The sequence below is a fragment of the Gopherus evgoodei genome, chromosome 15 (assembly GCF_007399415.2).
Source record: "Gopherus evgoodei ecotype Sinaloan lineage chromosome 15, rGopEvg1_v1.p, whole genome shotgun sequence".
Taxonomy (NCBI): Eukaryota; Metazoa; Chordata; order Testudines; family Testudinidae; genus Gopherus; species Gopherus evgoodei.
Genome location: NC_044336.1, coordinates 10,464,910 through 10,484,354, shown reverse-complemented (window position 1 = coordinate 10,484,354; position 19,445 = coordinate 10,464,910). Strand labels below are relative to the sequence as shown.

The 19,445-nt window shown below is 41.8% G+C and overlaps 1 protein-coding gene across 10 annotated transcripts in view; it reads left to right on the top strand.

Annotated features, from left to right (window-relative positions):
• Nucleotides 1-2,390: 2,390 nt before the first annotated feature.
• FOXK2 (forkhead box K2) overlaps nt 2,391-19,445 on the top strand; it is a 115,870-nt gene continuing 98,815 nt past the window's right edge. The window contains exons 1-10 of one of the 10 annotated variants that reach the window (XM_030534346.1): nt 2,391-2,522; nt 5,953-6,149; nt 9,747-9,866; nt 10,787-10,912; nt 13,304-13,486; nt 14,164-14,246; nt 15,891-16,232; nt 17,094-17,296; nt 17,390-17,515; nt 17,846-17,968. In XM_030534346.1, the coding sequence (XP_030390206.1) occupies nt 16,059-16,232; nt 17,094-17,296; nt 17,390-17,515; nt 17,846-17,968 (626 nt within the window). In that variant the 5' untranslated portion in view covers nt 2,391-2,522; nt 5,953-6,149; nt 9,747-9,866; ... (2 more) ...; nt 14,164-14,246; nt 15,891-16,058. The other 9 variants (XM_030534347.1, XM_030534350.1, XM_030534348.1 and 6 more) reach the window with 9 other exon arrangements.

The following is a 19,445-nucleotide window of genomic DNA, read 5'->3' as shown; positions in this document are numbered from 1 at the left end:
CTCTGTCTCTCTCTTGTCGTAGGGGTGTTTTGTGCTGCCCAACTCAGCGCGTGTAAACTATGTCAAGAAGTTGACTTCACTCATTGTCTGTTTTGTTCCCATTCCTCCCTCTCCTTCCTGTGGTGTAAGACTCCATCATGTTGTGAGATAAACAAATGTTCAGGATAACTAGGAATGGTCTTCAACGCTTTTCAGAGTCAATACTTCATGTTATGTATTTTTTTTATTTTGATATCTATGCTGTTTGACTAACATTGAAAAAAATGCTACTGCATGGATAGGGTAGCACACTGCTTTGTGAGGATTTCCCATGTTAAATGTATTTTGTGTTATCAGAAATATTTTTATTCTCAGTAATTTAGAGGTCATTTTTGAGCCTCCCCCTAAATCATGATAGTTACTTAAAATTATGATTTTTGAATAATGATAAAAGTGTGTGTTCTTTTCAATTCATGTTTAATTTCTTAGCCTGTAGCTTACTTGGGTCAAATTTTCAGGCTTTTTTCTGTAGAACCGTTTAAGGCTAGAATGTTTCTTTTTAATGAATACTCAGATTACGAGGTCTAGGTGCTGCAGTTCTAAGAAAAATCAGTAAAAAATTGACATTGGTAATAACCTACTCGTTCATGTTGGAAATACAGCACAAGTAAAAGCTAAAGAAGAATCCATGGATCCCGCAGCACTCTTCTGCCACCGTGTATAGCTGGAACTGCAGACTGCCCTGGGCCCTGCTTAGCGGATCTGCAGCCTTTTGCAAGTTTTGCTGTCTGTCCTCTGCTCTTTCAGCCATTGGAAGCTGAGGAAAGAAGCGTCTAGTGGGGGTGGGGAAGCTCCCAGGAACCCACTGTAGCAGGGCCGGCTTTAGGCCTATTCCACCAATTCCCTGGAATCAGGGCCCCGCGTCCAGTAAGAATCCCTTCCCTGGCTAGAGGCACCTTTTTATTTTTACTCACCCGGCAGCGCTCCGGGTCTTCGGCGGCACTTCGGCGGCGGGTCCTTCACTTGCTCTGGGTCTTCAGCAGCACTTGGCGGCGGGTCCTTCAGTGCTGCCGAAGACCTGGAATGAGTGAAGGACCCGCCGCCTAAGTGCTGCCAAAGACTCGGAGCACCGCCAGGTGAGTACAAGCCTCACGTGTTTTTTTCCATGTGGTTTTTTTTTTTAGTCATCCCTGCTGGGGCCCCGTCAAAACTGTTTGAATTGGGCCCTGCACTTCCTAAAGCCGGCCCTGCCCTGGAGACAGGACGGCAGCTGCTGGATGGGTATTTGCGCACCCAGGGTGGGGGCAAGGATGTTTCGCACCCTAGGCAAAACTTCCACCTTGCACTCCCCCCCCCGTCACTGTGGCAGCCCTCCCCACTCTGGTGCCCCCCCGGGGAAGCTTCCCCCTCCCCCAAGGCGCCCCCCCACGGCAGTTCCCACCCCCCCCCCGCACTGAGGCACCCCCCCCAGGCAGCTCCCCCCTGCTCCGCCTCCTCCCTGAGTACGGTCACCGCTCCACTTCTCCCGCCTCTCAGGTTTGTGGCGCCAAACAGCTGTTTGGCGCTGCAAGCCTGGGAGGGAGAGAAGCAGAGGGGGCGGCGTGCTCAGGGGAGAGGATGGAGCAGAGGTGAGCTGGGGCGGGGAATTCCCCTGCGTGCTGCACGCCCGCTTATTTGCTGCAGGCAGCCCTGGCTGCGCCCCCAGGCCCCTCTGCCTAAATGCTGATGACCACCGGGGGCGGCCGAAGATCTGGCCACTGCAGTCGCTGCCAAAGGACCCGAAATGCCGTCTCCCAAATGCTAGTGCCCTAGGCGACCGCCTAATGGGTTGCACCAGCTCTGCACGCACCCCACTACTGGGGGTGGGGGCAGGACTGGCTCCAGGTTTTCTGCTGCCCCAAGCAGGAGGGGGAAAAAAGCGCCAGGGCAGCGTGATCGCACCGCTCTACTCTTCGGCAGCAATTCGGCGGCAGGTCCTTCGCTCCGAGAAGGACTGAGGGCCCCGCCGTTGAATTGCCGCGGAAGACCCAGACGTGCCCGCACAATAGCAGCAGGAGGGTCGCTCCCAGCCCTGGGCAGGGGGAGGCAGCAGCTGCCGCAGGATCCTGGTACCCCTTGCCTGGGGGAGGAGAAGGCGCTGGAGAAAGCGCTCATCAGCTCGGGGAGCGGGGAAGCTGCTAAGGGAAGAGCCCAGCGCCCAGCCAAGGAGGAAGCGGCTGCTCAGGGGACGAGCATGAGGCTCGAGGCGTAAACTGAACCGGAGGTGACCGGCCCGACTCCAGCCCTCACACAAGGGGCGTGGCAAACTGCAGGGGGCGGAGTCTGGAGCTCCCGGCAGGAGCCGGGGAAGCTGCTGGGAGACGCGTTGGGTTTCTCCTCGCGCCCTGGCCCTGCGGGACGTCATCACTCAGCGCCGTTCTCGCGGTGTCACGTGCCCCGTGTCCCACAGTTGTGGTGTCGGGCCCTCCCCCCAGCGCGTTAGTGTCTCTGAGTTGGTCCCGCGCCCGCTTGGTGCGGCGGGAGCCGGAGATCCCCGGCAGGAGGTGAGAGACAGAGCGGGGCGGGGGGTACGTACGCGGGTTAAAGTCATCGGAAGGGGGAAGTGTTCCGGGGGGAGGGCGCCGGTCAGGGACCCTGGGGCGGGGGGGGGGTGAGAGTCAGGCTGTGGGGGAGGGGTGAGTAGTTGTGAGGCTGTGGGAGAAGCCGGGGAGGAGTGTTGGCGCGGCGCGGCGCGGCTGTATGGGGGAGGGGACAGCCACACCAGGGTGAAGAACAGGGTCTGGAGTCTGTGCTGGGTTGTGGGGTAGGTGTACTTTGCTCACCCCACCCGCTGGTTGGGTGCCACACTTGCCCTCCCAGGTTCCTGTTACAAATTTTCCCTGCTTCCCAGGAGGTGAGGGGTGATGCGGGCACGAGAGTTAGTAATAAAGTTTTTGTCATGGTGCCTGGATGCTGTGGCAGGACGAACAGAGAAGTGGAACAAAGTGGGCAGCAGGACTTGTCTTCGCTGTTAAAAAAAAAAAACTTAGAATTTTTTTACCTTCAGGTAACTAACACGTTTGAGCTATCCCAAGGTAAAGGGAAGACGTCATGGTACATCACTTTTAACTTGCTGAGGTCAGCCCTGTCTGGCGTTGATGTCTGAATTTACCTCAGATAAATCTGAAGTGCCTTGTCCTCACTGTGGCTTCACCTTGGTATTGCTCATGTACCTTCATTATCTTGAGATTAAATACACAAGTTTTTTGGGGAAATGAAGACAAATTGATGGTTGTATTTCTGTTACCTATGGAAACCCATCAGTAGTTGTGCAATATTAAGGGTTACTTGGCATATGTGGCTATATGAAAGTACATAGGTACAGATTGGGCTAATACAGATCAAGATTATTCACAAATGGATCAGTGAATTAAATTATTTACCAATGTTCAGTTCAGTATGTCTGTCGGGAAAATAGCACAGTAGGGCACACATTATTCATCAAGTTTTGGGGATGTATTGAAGACAGTTTTTTATTTCAGAAGGTGGAGAAAGCTACTGGGGAGAGGCTGTTCTAGATTAGTTTTTGACAAATAGGGAGGAACTGGTTGAGAATCTGAAAGTGGAAGGCAGCTTGAGTGAAAGTAATCATCAAACAATAGAGTTTGTGATTCTAAGGAATGGTAGGAGGAAGAACAGCAAAATAAAGACAGTGGATTTCAAGAAGGCAGACTTCAGCACACTCAGGGAGTTGGTGGGTAAGATCCCATGGGAAGCAAGTCTAAGGGAAGAAACTATTGAAGACAGTTGGCAGTTTTTCAGAGAGACATTTATTAAGGACACAAGAGCAAACTATCCCACTGCATAGGAAAGATAGGAAGTATGGCAAGAGACCATCCTGGCTTACCCAGGAATTCTTCAATGATCCAAAAATAAAAAAAGAGTCATACAAAAAGTGGAAACTAGATCAAATTACAAAAGATGAATATAAACAAATAACACAAGTATGTAGGGCCAGGCCAAGGCACAAAACAAGATCAAACTAGCTAGCAACATAAAGGGTAACAAGAAAACATTCTACAAATACAGTTGAAACAAGAGGAAGATCAAGGATAGGATAGGTCCTTTACTCAGTGAGGGGGAAAAAACAATAACAGAAAATGTGGAAATGACAGAGGTGTTTAACAACTACTTTGTTTTGGTTTTCACCAAGAAGGTTGGTGGTGATTGGATGTCTAACATAGTGAATGCCAGTGAAATTGAGGTAGGATTACAGGCTAAAATAGGGGAAGAACAAGTTAAAAATTACATAGACAAGTTAGATGTCTTCTAGTGACCAGGGCCTGATGAAATGCATCCTAGAATACACAAGGAGCTGACTGAGGAGATATCTGAGCCGTTAGCGATTATCTCTGAAAAGTCAAGGAAGATGAGAGAGATTCCAGAAGACTGGAAAAGAGCAAATATAGTGCCAATCTATAAAAAGGGAAATAAGTATAACCCAGGAAATTACAGACCAGTCAGTTTAACTTCTGTATCTGGAAAGATAATGGAGCAAATAATTAAGAAATCAATTTGCAATCATCTAGAAGATAATGAGGTGATAAATAACAGTCAGCATGGATTTGTTAAGAAGAAATCATGTCAAACCAATCTGATAGCTTTCTTTGATAGGGTAGCAAGCCTTGCGGATGGGAGGAAAGTGGTAGTGGTATATCTTGATTTTATTAAAGAGGACCAACACCAGGGCTTTGTCAGGCTAGGCCTTAAAAACCTCTAAGGGTGGAGGGGAGATTCCAGCACCTCCCTAGGTAACCCATTCCAGTGCTTCACCACCCTCCTAATGAAATAGTGTTTTATAATATCCAACCTAGACCTCCCCCACTGCAACTTGAAACCATTGCTTCTTGTTCTGTCATCTGCCACCACTGAGAACAGCCTAGCTCCATCCTCTTTGGAACCCCCCCTTCAGATAGTTGAAGGCTGCTATGAAATCCCCCCTCACTCTTCTCTTCTGCAGACTAAATAACCCCAGTTCCCTCAGTCTCTGTACAGTTTTCAAGTAGGAAGGAGGGAGAAAAATTGTTCTTCTTAACCTCTGAGGATAGGACAAAAAGCAATGGGCTTAAATTGAAGCACAGGAGGTTTAGGTTGGACATTAGGAAGAACTTCCTAACTGTCAGGGTGGTTAAGCACTGGAATAAATTGCCCAGGGAGGTGGCGAAATCTCCATCATTGGAGATTTTTAAGAGCAGGTTACACAAACACCTCTCAGGAATGGTCTAGATAATACTTGGTCATGCCATGACTGTAGGGAACTGGACTAGATGACCTCTTGGGATCTCTTCCAGTTCTATGATTCTGTGTTTCTGTATCTATTTATTTTGTTTGCTAACATTCTGAAAACAGGATTTTATTCATATTAATACTCTTGAACAAAACAAGTAATCTGAATGTCCACAAACTGTCAGTTGGAATCAGCAATGTGTGACATCAATCTTGAATTATGTATTGTATTTTTATATTGTTGTCATTATTATTATTATTATTATTATTATTATTTGTATTTTTTATGACCAAACACTTTGGGCAACAATCAGTAGGTTGAAAACCAAAATTTTTTTGTATAAACTTTTCTGGGAATAATTACCAAATCTTTGCCTAGCTCTAGCAACATTGGCATAGGGTCTGCTACTGTTTGTAAAATCATCCTTTATAATTAAATATGAAATAAATTGGTGAGCCTGATTCATGCTCTAGCAAGACAGTATGTTGCTAAAGCAGAATGGTAAAAATCTAACTGTTCAACGTATTAATGCTAAGCACTTAATTTGGAGCTTTTGATTGGGAGTACAACATTTAATATCACGAAAATTTTGTGAAGTGATTAGTTAAGGTCTTTGAACATGTGAAGCACAACGTAAGCACTAAGTATGGTACATTTAATTATGATGATTACTTTTGCTGACTTTCTTTCTCTTTAATATTTAAAAGCCAACAATGCCGAGAAAAAGATGCGCAAGACCCACAATATTAACTTCTTCAGAAAAGAAAACCAGGAGGCAAATTATTGATAAAAGAGTGGCGTACACAAGGATATACTTGGGGAATCAAATTGGCCGATGGCTGACCTTAAGGGAAAAACTGGATTTCAAAAGAGACACAGACCTTGCAGGATTTTTGCTGGATCTGTAAGTAAAATAGTACCTCACCTGCATGAATATGAAACTAATCACTTTTTTTTTTTTTGGTACTATGATTATTATTTTGCGTATTAGATAGAAGTGGTAGAAGGTTCCCAGAATGGCGGCAGGAGAATTCAGGAGGGCTTTGCCTTTGATGTCCTGTTCCCCTCAAAATCAAACTCCATCATAGTACCATTTCGGAATCTGGGAATTAGCATATTGGAGGAGACCAGCTGTCTATATAGTTTAGTAGTGGTCAGTATCAGCTGCATTAGAGGAAGGTTCCAAAAAGCCCTGCAGTCCCAGTTACGGAGTAGTTTTACTCCAGGTATATTATCTTCTTAACTCCCCAGAGGTTGACTTATGCCCTGAAGCTTTCCAGAACTCTTGATTTGATTTTTAATTTTTTTTTGTATACCTCTAGATATTTATATATATAAAATTCTCTTTTTGAATCTTGTTATATTTCTGGCCTCAATTATATCTTTTATCATCAAATTTGATAGGCAAATAGTGTGTTCTGTTAAATTTTCATCGATTCTGTATTTTTCACCTTTCAGTTTCAGGGAGCGACCCCTTGTTTTTGTAAAATGAGAAGGTGACTAGCAGTGCCTGATCTACTTTCTCAGAATCGATCATTAGTTTGTACACCTTTAGTGTATCTCTTCCTTATTTACCTCCTTTCTAAGGTGTGAGTTTTTTTAGTGTCCTCATATGAAGATAGTCCAAGGCTGTAATTCTTGTTGTCCATCTCTGAATCGCTTCTTTATTTCTACTACATATTTTTGCGATGGGATGACCAGAACTAAACAGAGTATTCTAAGTAAGATTGTATCATTAGTTAATAGCTATATATAGTTTTAATTATTCTCCATCTTATTTCTTATGCATCCTAATAATTGTCCTTTTCTGACTGCTGCTGCGCAACAGGCCTCCATTGAGGTGTCCATACTGATGCACAGGTATTTTTCTTGAGCTAGCAGATAAGTTTAAATACACTGCGTTCTAAATTATTCCCTCCAGTGGGCATTATTTTGCATTTGTCAGCACCAAATTCTGTCTGCCAAGGTGTTGCCCATTCAACTAATTTGATTAGGTCTTTTTGCAGGTTCTAATAGTCTTTATCTTCAATAACCCAAGTAATGTTGTGTCATCTGTAAATTCATCCATGTCATTACTCACTGCCTTTTTTCCAGATCACTAACAAACACTAGTCCTTGCTGTACTCAACGGTTAACCTTGTGCCATGTTGAAAATTAGGATTCTTCTTTGAGTTATTGTCCACATGGATTCCATTCTTGCTGTGCATATGCCCCAGGTACACAATATCATATTCTTTTGGCCAGCAGTGTCTGTTGAGGCTGTTCCAACTCACTAGATGTCCTTGTGCTCCCTCACTGAGGACATAAAGGGCAGAGTGAGTCCAGCTAGCCCTCAGTCTCTTCTTAGCGCCTATGTCACAAAAGACTGAACCCCTGCAGTTTCCACTTGCATCTCTGCACACTGCACTAGTATAGTCTGTCTCTCTTTAGGATAGTTAATTATTATATAGTTAGTTAGTCTTTTGCCAATTGGCACAAAAAATCTTTTAAATTAAATACTTAAGGGCAGCCCCATCTTCCTTAGTTTTGCAGACTAATGGTCAAACCCTGCATCCGGATCCAGGTTCCTGCAGCATCCTGAATGCAGGCTGGTAGAAACCCACCAAAATAATCTGTTCAGCTGAAGTTCAGAACATTGTGCTCCAAAGCCGAAAAGCCTCAGCTAGACTAACTTAAAAAACGTAGTGGTAGAGGTTTGCTTTCTGAGCATCTCAGCACCAGCTTTCTGTCCTTAGAATAGCTCAGCAATATTGGATTGTTTATTAGTCCTGAATACACAATCTGGGCTTCTTGTCAGTACCATAAAGGTCTCTCTAGCAGCAACACAGTGGTAAGGTTCCTTCAGGGCTTTACTCGTATTTTTTTTATTCCCCTCCCACCCCCCATCCATCTTGAGACCTCAGTATAATATTGGCAGAGTTGGGGAGTTCCCTGCTTTGAGCCCTTAGTAACCTGTTCCCTCTATCATTTATATATAAAGTCTGCCGTTTAAGTGGCTGTTACATCATCAGCTCACAGGGTTGGAGAGATTCAGGCCCTCATGGCAGGTCCACCTTATACAGTGTTTTATAGGAACAGAGTCAATCTCAGGCCTCATCCCAAGTTCCTGCTTAAATTTGTTTTGGAATTCCATGTAAAATAATTCATTCATCTCCCAGTTTTCTTTTGCAAGCTTCACTCAGCCACAAGGGAAACTAAACTTCACAGACTTGATGCAGTAAGTTAACTGTGTGTATTGTCAGGACAAAACCATTCAGAAACATACCTCAACTGTTAGTCGCCTTTGAAAAGGTGACTGCAATATCAGGTTAAATATCCTCTTAGAAATTATCTAAGTGGGTCTCCAACTGTATAAGGCCGTGTTATGATTTAGGCAGATTAGTTCCATTACACCCAGCCATGTTAGAGCTCACTGCATCAGAGCTTAGGCAGCCTCTCATGCATGAAGATTGTCTGCAGTCATTGTTTAAGTTGGACTCCTACATGTCTCCAAGCAAAGCGAAGCTTGTTAGTCATAAATAGTGGAATCTTGTTCAGTCACTCGAACAAGAAATTAGTTACTTACCTTGCACTAACTTCAAGAGGTTGTCCACATAGATTCCTTGTTCCACCTTCCTTCCCTTCTATTACAAAGTCCTACTCCTCTGGAATTCGGTATTGGCAAAGAAACTGAGGGATGGTTGGGCCCATTCTTCCCTTTATGCCCTTGAGTGGGTGGGGTATGAGGGCATTTAGGGAGCAGACATACCCCAAATAGACATGGCTGGCCAAAGAATTGGATCTTGCATGCATGCAGTCCATGTGTGCCAAGAGTGGAATCCATATGGGCAACATATCTCAATGAACCACAGTTATCTAAGGTGAGGCATCTCATGACTGGCTAGTTCCTTTTTTTTTTTTTTTTGGCTTTTATCTCCTTATGCTGGGGATCCGGTTGCACTCAGCACAGTCGGTGGAGAAGGGTGGCTTTTGTTGAATGGAAGGCTGAACGGGTACCAATGGTGAAGGGGAGGAAGTGAAAGTAAGGAATTAACCATGACTAAGTAGTGAGACAGTTGGAGGTAGCTTGTTTGTTTGTTTGTTTGTTTTCATATTTTTAAAGGCGCTGGTTAGACACGTATGCAGTGTAGTTGTAGCTGTGCCAGTGTCAGGATACTTGAGTGAGAAAGTGGGTGAGACAACATCTTTTATTGGACTAACTTCTATTGGTGAGAGAGGCAAGCTTTCAAGCCACATAGAGCTCTCTGTGTGACTCAGAAGCTTGCCTCTCTCACCAATAGAAGTTGGTCCAACAAAAGATATTACCTCACCTTAGACATATGATAGTCATCACTCTGACTACTCTGCTTGCTTGGTTGTATTTGCTTACCTCCACACTGCATCTTTGTGTTTTTCGACAGTAAGATTTTGAGATGTGGACTATGTGATCTGATGGCTGTGCAGTGTTTACTGTGTTTTGAGTGCGATTTGAATATAACTACCATCCTTTTAATTCTTGTAGCTATGACCATGATGATCCATTACCTAAAGAAGTAGTAGTCTCCTTACCTGAAAATATGAGACTCGTAACTGCGAAAGAAGAAAGAGATTTACATGATGACTCCTCTTCAGCTGTTGGAATGTTAGTGATACTACTTTATTTTATGCAATTGATATTTATAAAGATAAGATGTAGAATACAAGTCTTCTAGCCTTCTCTTAAGTTAATTTTGCTTTATTGTCTCATATCAGATGTATGGCATTTTATGCTCTGAAGTATCCTAAAAAGGAGAACTTATTCTTTTAAAAGATGTCCCTTTTCTGGTGGTGTCCACACCAAATCCGTTGATCTGCCTGTCAGAGTCCATTTCTTAAATATTGTGTTTTATTCTCCAGGGCTTTAAAAAAATCCGTTTAATGTAATTAAAACATCTCCCTGAATGAATGGGTGGAATTAAGGCCATGGTGCTGTTGGCTCAATGAGAGATGGAGAGGCTGGGAGCAAGTGCCACTACTTCTCTTTCAGGATGTGAAGGAGAGACAAGAAGAATAGTAGTTAGAACAGTGATGTTTTTTCCATATGCTGGGGTGGGGGATTGAGGGAGTAGAATGCACTCTGAGCCGCTACTATTTTCATAGAACTAGAGATGGGGAGAGCAGGGCACAGAACAGACTCTGAACTGCTACTCCTTTAATAGAAGGTCATGGAGTGAGTAGCAGAGGGTCCACAAGGATAGCAGGACCTGGGAGGCCAAAGGCTATCCGTATATCCAGGAGAAGAGCAGAGGCAGCAGCAGAGTGTAGGTTGGTGGGTGGGATGGGGTAATGATCATGTATTTCATTAGGTGGTTTGAAGATGGGTCAATAGACATAAAATATGCATGATTTTGGCAGGGCATTTGGCAGCCGGAGTATTTCACTTGATGTAGCAGCTTGAGTTAATGGTTGAGTAGGCGTTGTGAGAAAATTCTTCAAGCCATGGGACTTTCAAAGACAACAATTATAAAACTAACATTAAGCTTTCTTAAATATTTTACTAATATCAAACCTTTTGTAATATAGATGTGACAATGAGGACCAACTGACTGCAGAATCAGCCAGTTCTTTACCACAAAGTAGAGGATTCAGAACCGTGAAAGAAGAGAGGCATTTGCAGGATGATTCCTCTTCAGTACAGACTGATGAAAAGTGAGTGATACTTTTTTTTTCCCTACCTTTACAAATTTTTGATAAAGTAAAAATATTTTTAAAATATTTGCTGGTATCCAAAATAACTGAAAGGGCTAAGTTTTGTTTCCTTTTTAGAACACTGCTTACAAGAGTTAACTTGAATATTGAGACCTGCTCTTCTTGGATTCTCACAATACCATTGTCTTTCAGTTTGGTACCTTGCAATTTATTGGAAGCAAGAAATAGCTATTTTTATTTCTCTATTTTATTGCATGGTGTTGCTTTCTTAAACCACTGGAGACTGGGTTTTATATTAAATATTTTTTTATGTTAGAAATGCGCTTTACTTCTCCAATTTAAATTGAAATCTGACTTCCCTAGTAATCCACATTGAGTTTGGTTTATTAGCTGAAAATTTCCAGCCATAGTGCAACAGCTTTTATATGGCACATGTCAAAAAGCAGCTGTAGTGAAATCAAACTGGAAAGAACCTGAAGCAATTATATACAATCTTTTTCACTCAGTGTTTCAAGAGATGCTTTGTCGTGTCTCTTAAAACTTGTTACATACTCAAAAGTAGACTTCTTTCCTGGTCCAGAGTAAGTGAAGTCGTGAGAAATTGCATATTTTCTCTTTCTGTCATATCCTTGAGGTCCCAAATCAACACTGCTGTCCTTCAAGTCAATGAGCACATTAGTGCTGCTTCTCATTTAGCCAAAATGATTAAAATAGAATCATATTAGGTGCTATGGAGCCTGCAATCACTGAATGTGTTCCTGCGTAGCAGTATGCCCTATCACTTCTGGTATGTATAGTAAGAAAGTTAGTTTAAAAATTAAAACTAAGTTTCTCTTATGCAGCAATGCAGAACACAACAGTCAGGACAATGCAAATAATGCTGCTTATTTCAAAAGTTTAAAATGGATAGATTAAACATAATTAAATTTTCAGTTATAAACAAGTATGTATGTGTTTATGTATTCCTGAAAGCATGCTAGACCTTTCACAAAATAAAAAAGTCACTCTCCTTGCTGCAAGGAGCTTAGTTTGTGACAATTAGACAGATATAACAAGTGAGCGCAAAAATGTTAGGGACTAGGAGGGAAAGCAGGATGAGGGTTACCAAAGTAAGCTAATTGGCTACATAGATTTGTAGCGTTAGATGCCTTGATATTTCCATTCTGTATTGGTATTTACACACACAGGAAGTTAAGGATCAGGAGGTTGAAAGGAATACTTTGTGCAGCAGAGCTATGAAGGAAAGCAAAATCAATTAATGATTAATAGATTTAAGACAGGTAGCAATGGAGAGTCCAGTTGTGTTGAGTTCTGGGATATTTAATGTGATATTGACATCAGAAGGACAGAGAGGATTTAGAAGAGTACAGGTCCAGTGAAGGGCTGCTATTGGAGTAGCTGCTGCTGTTATCCAATATTATCTTTTGAAATTCCTCCCTGGATGGCTGTTGGTGTGGGCCACAGTTTTAGGGAGGAATGTTGCTGCATCTACTGTACTCAGTTGGATTCCCCTGTCTCTGAGGTGAGGAGAAGTGAGCATCCAAACTGTTGCCTTCCCACTAGTGCTGTACATGGAGTGGTTGCTTCTGTAAGCCATTCAGAGCTGTTGGCCTTGTAAATTCAATTCTAAATGGCAGCTGCTGCTGTATTTATAATGTGTGTGTGTATATATATTATAGAGAGAGAGGTGGCGTGTGTGTATACACACACACTAAGTATTTTAAAGGGCTTGAATCAGTTACTTCAGTGACAAAATGTAAGGATACGTGACATGCACACACAACAAAAAGTTGTAAAATCAATATTAATAAAAGTGAATAAATAGAGTGGGAAGATTAACTGTTTTAACTGAAACAGTACCTTGCTGTGTTTGCAACCCAGACACTGAAGCTTTGCACAAGGACACAAGAGCTGGAAATTCAAATTAGGTAATCTATTTGGTTGGGTATGCTGAGTGAACTACACAAAATAAATTGCATAAATAACAGTAAAAAATAATGTGGTCTTTTAAAAAATCTTCAGGTTTTAATAATGTAAGTGGTTCTCAGTAAGACAGATGAAGAAACTTGGTATCTTTTTAAAGATATCATTTTGAATCTGATGTTGGTCCTTTAACATTGGTTATTACAAACTGAAATGTTCTCTTCACCTTTTTTTCTTGACTTCAGAAATATATGTTTTGGAGAGATCAAGTGGGTGCGAGGGAGGGAGGGAGGGAGGGGAGGACTTTGGTCATTTTAAGATCAGCAACAATTTCAAGGTGGACAGAGCAATTTTGCTGGTCTACACAATCCATTCCATATTAATGTGTTTAAGCAAGCTTCACATTTAAATGTTTTTGTTAAGGGCTCGTACAGAAATGAGTGTAAAACTTTTTTTTTTATTTAATAGCCATAGTCTTTTAACATACATGTGACAGTCATAACGAGATATATAAAGGAACTGTGAAGGAGATGGAATGGCCGGACACCACTTACTAACATTCCGTCCTGTGCTGATGATGTCTTTTAAAGTGTGTGTTATGACAGAGTGTGTGCACTGCAATGAAGAACTCTGCAATCCCTTAAAATAACGGTCAGTTTTAAAGCATATGTGGTTCTGCTAGTTCATGAAGTCCCTATTGAAAATATTTCCAATGTATTTAGGGCCACGTTGTATTCCAGTCAAGTGCTCTAGTTTTGAGATTGAGTCAACGCTGGATAGTCAATCCAGCAAACATTGTGCAGACCAGTAGTATTGCTGTGTGCAGTTCATTTTGCTCATCTTACATTTAATTTGTATCCATTTGTGTCCACTTTTAATGATTCTTATAAAAGGTTATAACATCAGTCTAAAATAGTGTGGCGCTCATGGAGGTAACAATATCATTTTGCCAGTCGATTTGGTTGACCTCTTACTGTACTTCCACCAAACCTATCCACATCTTGACAGTAGAAACCAAGAAAAGCTCCAGTTGGTATGATTGTCCATTTCTTTCTTTAGGTTCAGTTATCCGTAAGAATTGATGATTAATTTGGTACATATTTTAGTGATCTTTCTAAAAATGTACTTTCAATATGTGCACGGGACACTAGAGAGCCTAAGAAATTAGTGTAATTGCATGGTATCCAGTCTCCTGGATATACAGTAATGTATTCCAAGAACATAGGCCTAACTTTTAAATATGAGTTTTCTATTCAAAATTATTATTCCTGAATCTTCTATTTGATTTTTTCGTAATATGATTAATTTGAATATTTCCCTTTTAACAGATAAGTCAGTATTCATACAATCAGGCTTCCTGGTATTCAGGTGAAGGTTCTCCTATTGGCTCTGAATCTGACCTTGCAGAAAGGTAAAATTATTTAATACAGAAAGTATTTCCTTTGTGCATAGTATTAATTAGTACTTTGAAGAGCAGTGTATTTTATATTGTTTGTAAAGTATTTACTAAATATTCTTATTAAAGGAATATAAAAATTATATTGTCTCAATGTTTTAGTTTCTCTTCTGGTTCCTGGGACTGGATCTTGAATATTTTAGCATTCTTAAGGACTTCCTTTACATCTAAGCAGCTTCCACTATTCAGTCTTTGCTTGTTTGAAAGATACCTTCTAACTACAGTCTTGTTGTTTTCAGAGCCTTTGTAGCAAGTATTTGCCTATTTCATACCCATTTGGTCGTCTATTGTAGGTATCTCTTAGTTTTTAATAGCAGATTTAAGAAACAGTATTGTTTCATGTTCTTCAGGACACTACAGGCTGTGAAGGGTAGGTGAGCTCTTACTACCCAAATGAATTCAGGGTGTTTTTTTGTTTGTTTTTGTTAATTAACCTGTTGGACTTGTAAGAACCCAGTTCTAAGCTTTAATTCTGGTTTCTCAATTCCATGTCAACTTTAGACACTAGTTCATGGCTGTCAGTCTTTATCTCAAAGCAATTAATTCTTGCTTTGAATAGATCAGACTTGCCATCAGTCACCCAACTGAGAAGCTCCTACTCTGTGATTTGTTTTCATTCTGTTTTTACGTTTAACCTAATTAATAAGGTTGCGAGTAGTCACTGTTTTTATAATCAATTGGCACTTCCCAATTTTCCTTGCAGACAGCCATGCTTATCTCGTAACGTACATCAAATAAGTCTGAATATTTGACATTTAGAGTACAGTGTGAGAACTCTTCTGGCATAAGACAGAATTAAGTTCTTGTACATGATGTGATCCAAAGACAGTGCTTGAAAAGTATGTGTGTACATACAGATAACCATGTTTACAGAAGTTCAGCACAAAAAAAATGCAGCTTTGCTCATTTAGCCCTTAAGTAATAAAAGAAAGCAAACATATAATGGCTTACTTTTCAGGGCAACAACCACCTTTTTGTTGTGTGTCTGTGCAGTGCTAGCACAATGGGGCCTGGATCCCTATTTGGGCTGTGGGTACTACTGCAGTATCAGTAGCAATAATATTGATTGCAAGAGGCATGTTATAGATAATGGACTTGTTTCATATCCACATACAAGATATTATGTAAAACTTATACTGAATAAAAATAAAAGAATATCTCTAACTTTTTTCATTGAGTTAATCAAGTTTTATTTTGGAACCAGCAGTAAAGTGTATTCATTTTTCTGCAATGGATCAATAAAAATGATGATGATGGCTGCTAATTTAGATGGTAGGGTTGGTAGCTTATTAGCCAGTGGCACTGCAAAGTTAAACTTTTTATCGCAAAATAATGTTGTGGATTCTGGGTTTTATGAATCTGATGTGTGTTTATACCAGGAACTCACTTACCCTCTTCTACAGAGCCTAGTAACCAAGAGGAACAGCCAGAGTGTCTGGTGAGTTCCTTTTTTTCCAGTCACTGCTGCTAGCCAATGGCATTGAACAGGGTGACATGCTGCGGCGTGGGCGAGCAGGTGGATGAATGACACTAACGTGGCTGGGGAGATAAAGGGGTGCGGGGCACATCAGTTTACACTTCCTATCGCTCTATCCGCAGCGCTTCTCCACGGCGAGCCCCCACGCCCTGCCGGCGGCTGCAAGACTCCGTAGTGAAGGGCTGCTGCTCGCCCGAAAGGCGAGACGGTCGGCGCGGCGGGCCTCTTCCCCCTCCCAACCCAAATTTTGCGTCATCAGCCTGCGCCAGGATCGGGCGGTCACGTGTCCCATGTTTATCTCGGTTCGGAGGGTCGCGCGCGCGACCTCGTCGCTCTGGGCCGCGCGCACCTGCTGTTGCTGCTGCCGCCGGCGGCGGCTCCTGAGCCGTGACTCCCCGCTGGGAAGCGAGCGAGCGGCCCCACGGGCAGGGGCGCGGCTGGGAGACGGGACCCTGCCCCGCCAGGTGCCCGGAAGGGGAGCGGTGATGGGATTCCGGGGCTGTGGGAGCGGGAGCCAGGCGAGGGGAGCCCCGGGACACAACGCTTCCCGCACGGGCCCGTCCCCGTCCCGCTGGCGCTGCCCAGGCTGAGCTTGCACCGCAAGGCAGCGGCCGCTCCGGCGCCGCCGGCAGGGGGGTGGGCGCTCAGCTCCCTCTCTTCCCCGGTGAAGCCCTGAAGCTTCCTGCCCTCGCTGTGGGAGCGACTGACGAGGCTAAGGACGGCAACCGTGCGAGGCTCCTGCATCCCGCGAGGGAGCGAGCCGCACCATGGGAAGAAGAGCTGCAGAATTGGGCAGTCGAGAGGGAAAGTGGAGGTTAGGAGTTGCTCCGACCAGGGGGAAGCTGCAGGAGCAAGGAGAGCCACGAGAAGGGAGAGAACTAAAGGGGAGTGGAGGGTGCCGGATAACAGGGGTTAAAAACTTGTAGCAGTTAATTTTTTTTCATAGATGGGGAAGGGTATACAAGAAAGCAGTTTTTTTAACTCAGCTACTGTATGTAAGCACGCATGGATGTTAGTTGATCTTACAGTGTATATTGTGATCCACGTTCAATTATGTATGTGCTCCTCAGAGAGGTGCTGAATCCTTGTTTAAAGTGGATAGGAGATAGAGGTGTTCAGCAGCTCTCTGGGCAGGCTCCACAGAACCTTGGTTCTCGTTGAGCCTGACCTGTGTGTAAGATGATTTAATTGGTATATTTGGTCCTGTGTATGTCTATAAATATTGCAGTGTTTGAAATCAGCATTTACAGCGATGATTTAGAACACTGACATCTGCATAATTGCCATGAACTGCATTTTTACTATTATTTCTCTTTATTTCTAAGCTTACAATGTCATTACCGGCAAAGAGATGCGGTAGACCCCCTGTATTGTCCTGCTTGGAAAAGAAAAAGAGGAAGCAAAGTCTCGATAGAAGAAGAGGGAAAACAAGAATCTATGTGGGAAATCATATTGATAGATGGTTGACACTTAAGGAAAAATTGGATTTCAGAAATGATGCAGAGGTTGCAGGATTTTTACTAGATTTGTAAGTAAAATATCACTGTAACTTATTACAATTAAATGAACCAAAGACTATTCTCAGAGTTAATTTAATACCAAATATATTTTTGTAATACAGATATGACAACTGTGACCCATTGTCAAAAGCATCAATATGTTCCCTGCCTGAAGATGTGAGAAGAATTACCGTGAAAGGGGAAAGAGAGTTGCCAGATGACACTTCTTTAATAGCAGCGGATGGAACGTTAGTAACATTCTCTATTTTTACTTGATTGGTATAAAAAAAATTAATATGTGCTTAAAAGATCACAGGGAAGTCTTTTCAATTACAGTTCAGAGAGTTTATGTACAGAAAAATTGACAGCCCATTTTTATAAAATTGGAAACCTCAGAATGTGCACAAAAGAGATGTTGGTCTTCCCATTATCTATAGATTTTAGAACTTTTAATGATATCTATAGAATTTATAATTTTAATGATTTTTCAAAGTTAAATATATTCCTTTGGAATGCTTGAAGAGAATAAATGTAGAAGTAAGCAATATTAATTAATTATGCATATTTCTGTGATACAGATATGACAATGATGACCAGTTATCTAAAGAATCTATTTGTTCTGGACCCGAAGATGTAAGAATCATAACTGTGAAAGAAGAGAGGGATTTGCCTGATGACTGTTCAACAGAGACTGATGACACGTTAGTGACATTGTTGTTTTTGCATGTTTTATGTCTGAATATATTATTTTGCATCAGTTTATTATCACTTTTAATTTTGCTTATTAGAAACCCATACCATTCATGCTCTTATCTCTTATTTAAAAACAAATTGAATGTTTTTGGATGGTCCAGATGAGGGGAAAACCTGAAGTATGTTGTGGGAAAGTTGGAAACCTCAAGGGGGGCACACAGCAAACCTGCATCACTGTTTGCTGCCTTCCATAATTGTATGTAAAGTGCACTGACATAACAAGAAAATATAGTGTCTCAGGTATTTTACAGTGAAATTGTGAGTAAATTTTGATACTTGTAGCAGAATGCAGCCTGCAGACTAATGCAATTATTGTGTGTGCTGTTAAATTTGCTCAAAAGACAAATGTTTCATTGTTGCCTGTTTTGGAATGCTATTACATACAAAGTGACATGTTAACCTACCTAAAATAGTGCTGTGTTCCTCGAGGCAACCACACCATCAGTCGACTCTACTGATTTCTTTTACTGCAATACGAACAGTAACTGAGGCATTCACAGTTGAGATCAAAGGAGCCTCAAATAGGTATGCTTGTCCATTACTCTTTCTTCAGGTTTCAATTATCCACAACAGCGTTACTGAATACTTTAATTTGGTCCATATTTTAGTTATCTAACTTCCTTTAAAAATGTATTTTTAATGTGTGCAGGGGACACTGAGATCCTAGGACATTACAATGGCATTGCATGGTGTGTCCAAACCCCTCGCTAATATGGTGAAGTACGTAAGGCATGAAGCATGTGTTTGCATGAATCTTAATTTCCACTATTATTTTTTGTAACTTTTTTAACTTTTCCTACTTTGATTTCGACAGATTAACAAACTGGAGTTTCTGAAAGTGAGTCCTCTTGTGATTCAGAAGAATGTTTGCAAAAAATGGAGTGAATTGCAAAATCAATGAAGTGGATAAATTCAAGTACATTCAAGTTGGCATCTTATTCTGACAACAGAACTTCAGTTTGGTTTAGAAAGCAGCAAGGATCTGCGATTGACTTTGTGAGATTGATATATCATGGGTAAGTGAAACTTTCTATGGAATACTTGTTTTATGGTCTTTTAGTATGTCAGAAATATTGCACAAATTGGTTGATCGTCATTAAAATTTCCTCATAGCTTAGTATTAGGTAGATATACAGAACTTTGGAACAATCTTATAATCTTCATATATATGAAGATTAATATATGAATATTACTCCCGTGCTTTGAAATGGAAAATGCTGAACAAATGATTGTTAATAAACAGACCAGGTCACTAGGAATATGCATGCTCAAAGCAAAGAAATGTTAGCTATGTTTAAGAACTAGGAAAGTTTAGAAATATAGGTGAAGTCTCTCATTTATGGAACAAGAAATATTTTAGGTAATTACAAACTACCTAAAAATATTTATTTAATTGGATCACTTGAATAGCTGAACATGGATTTT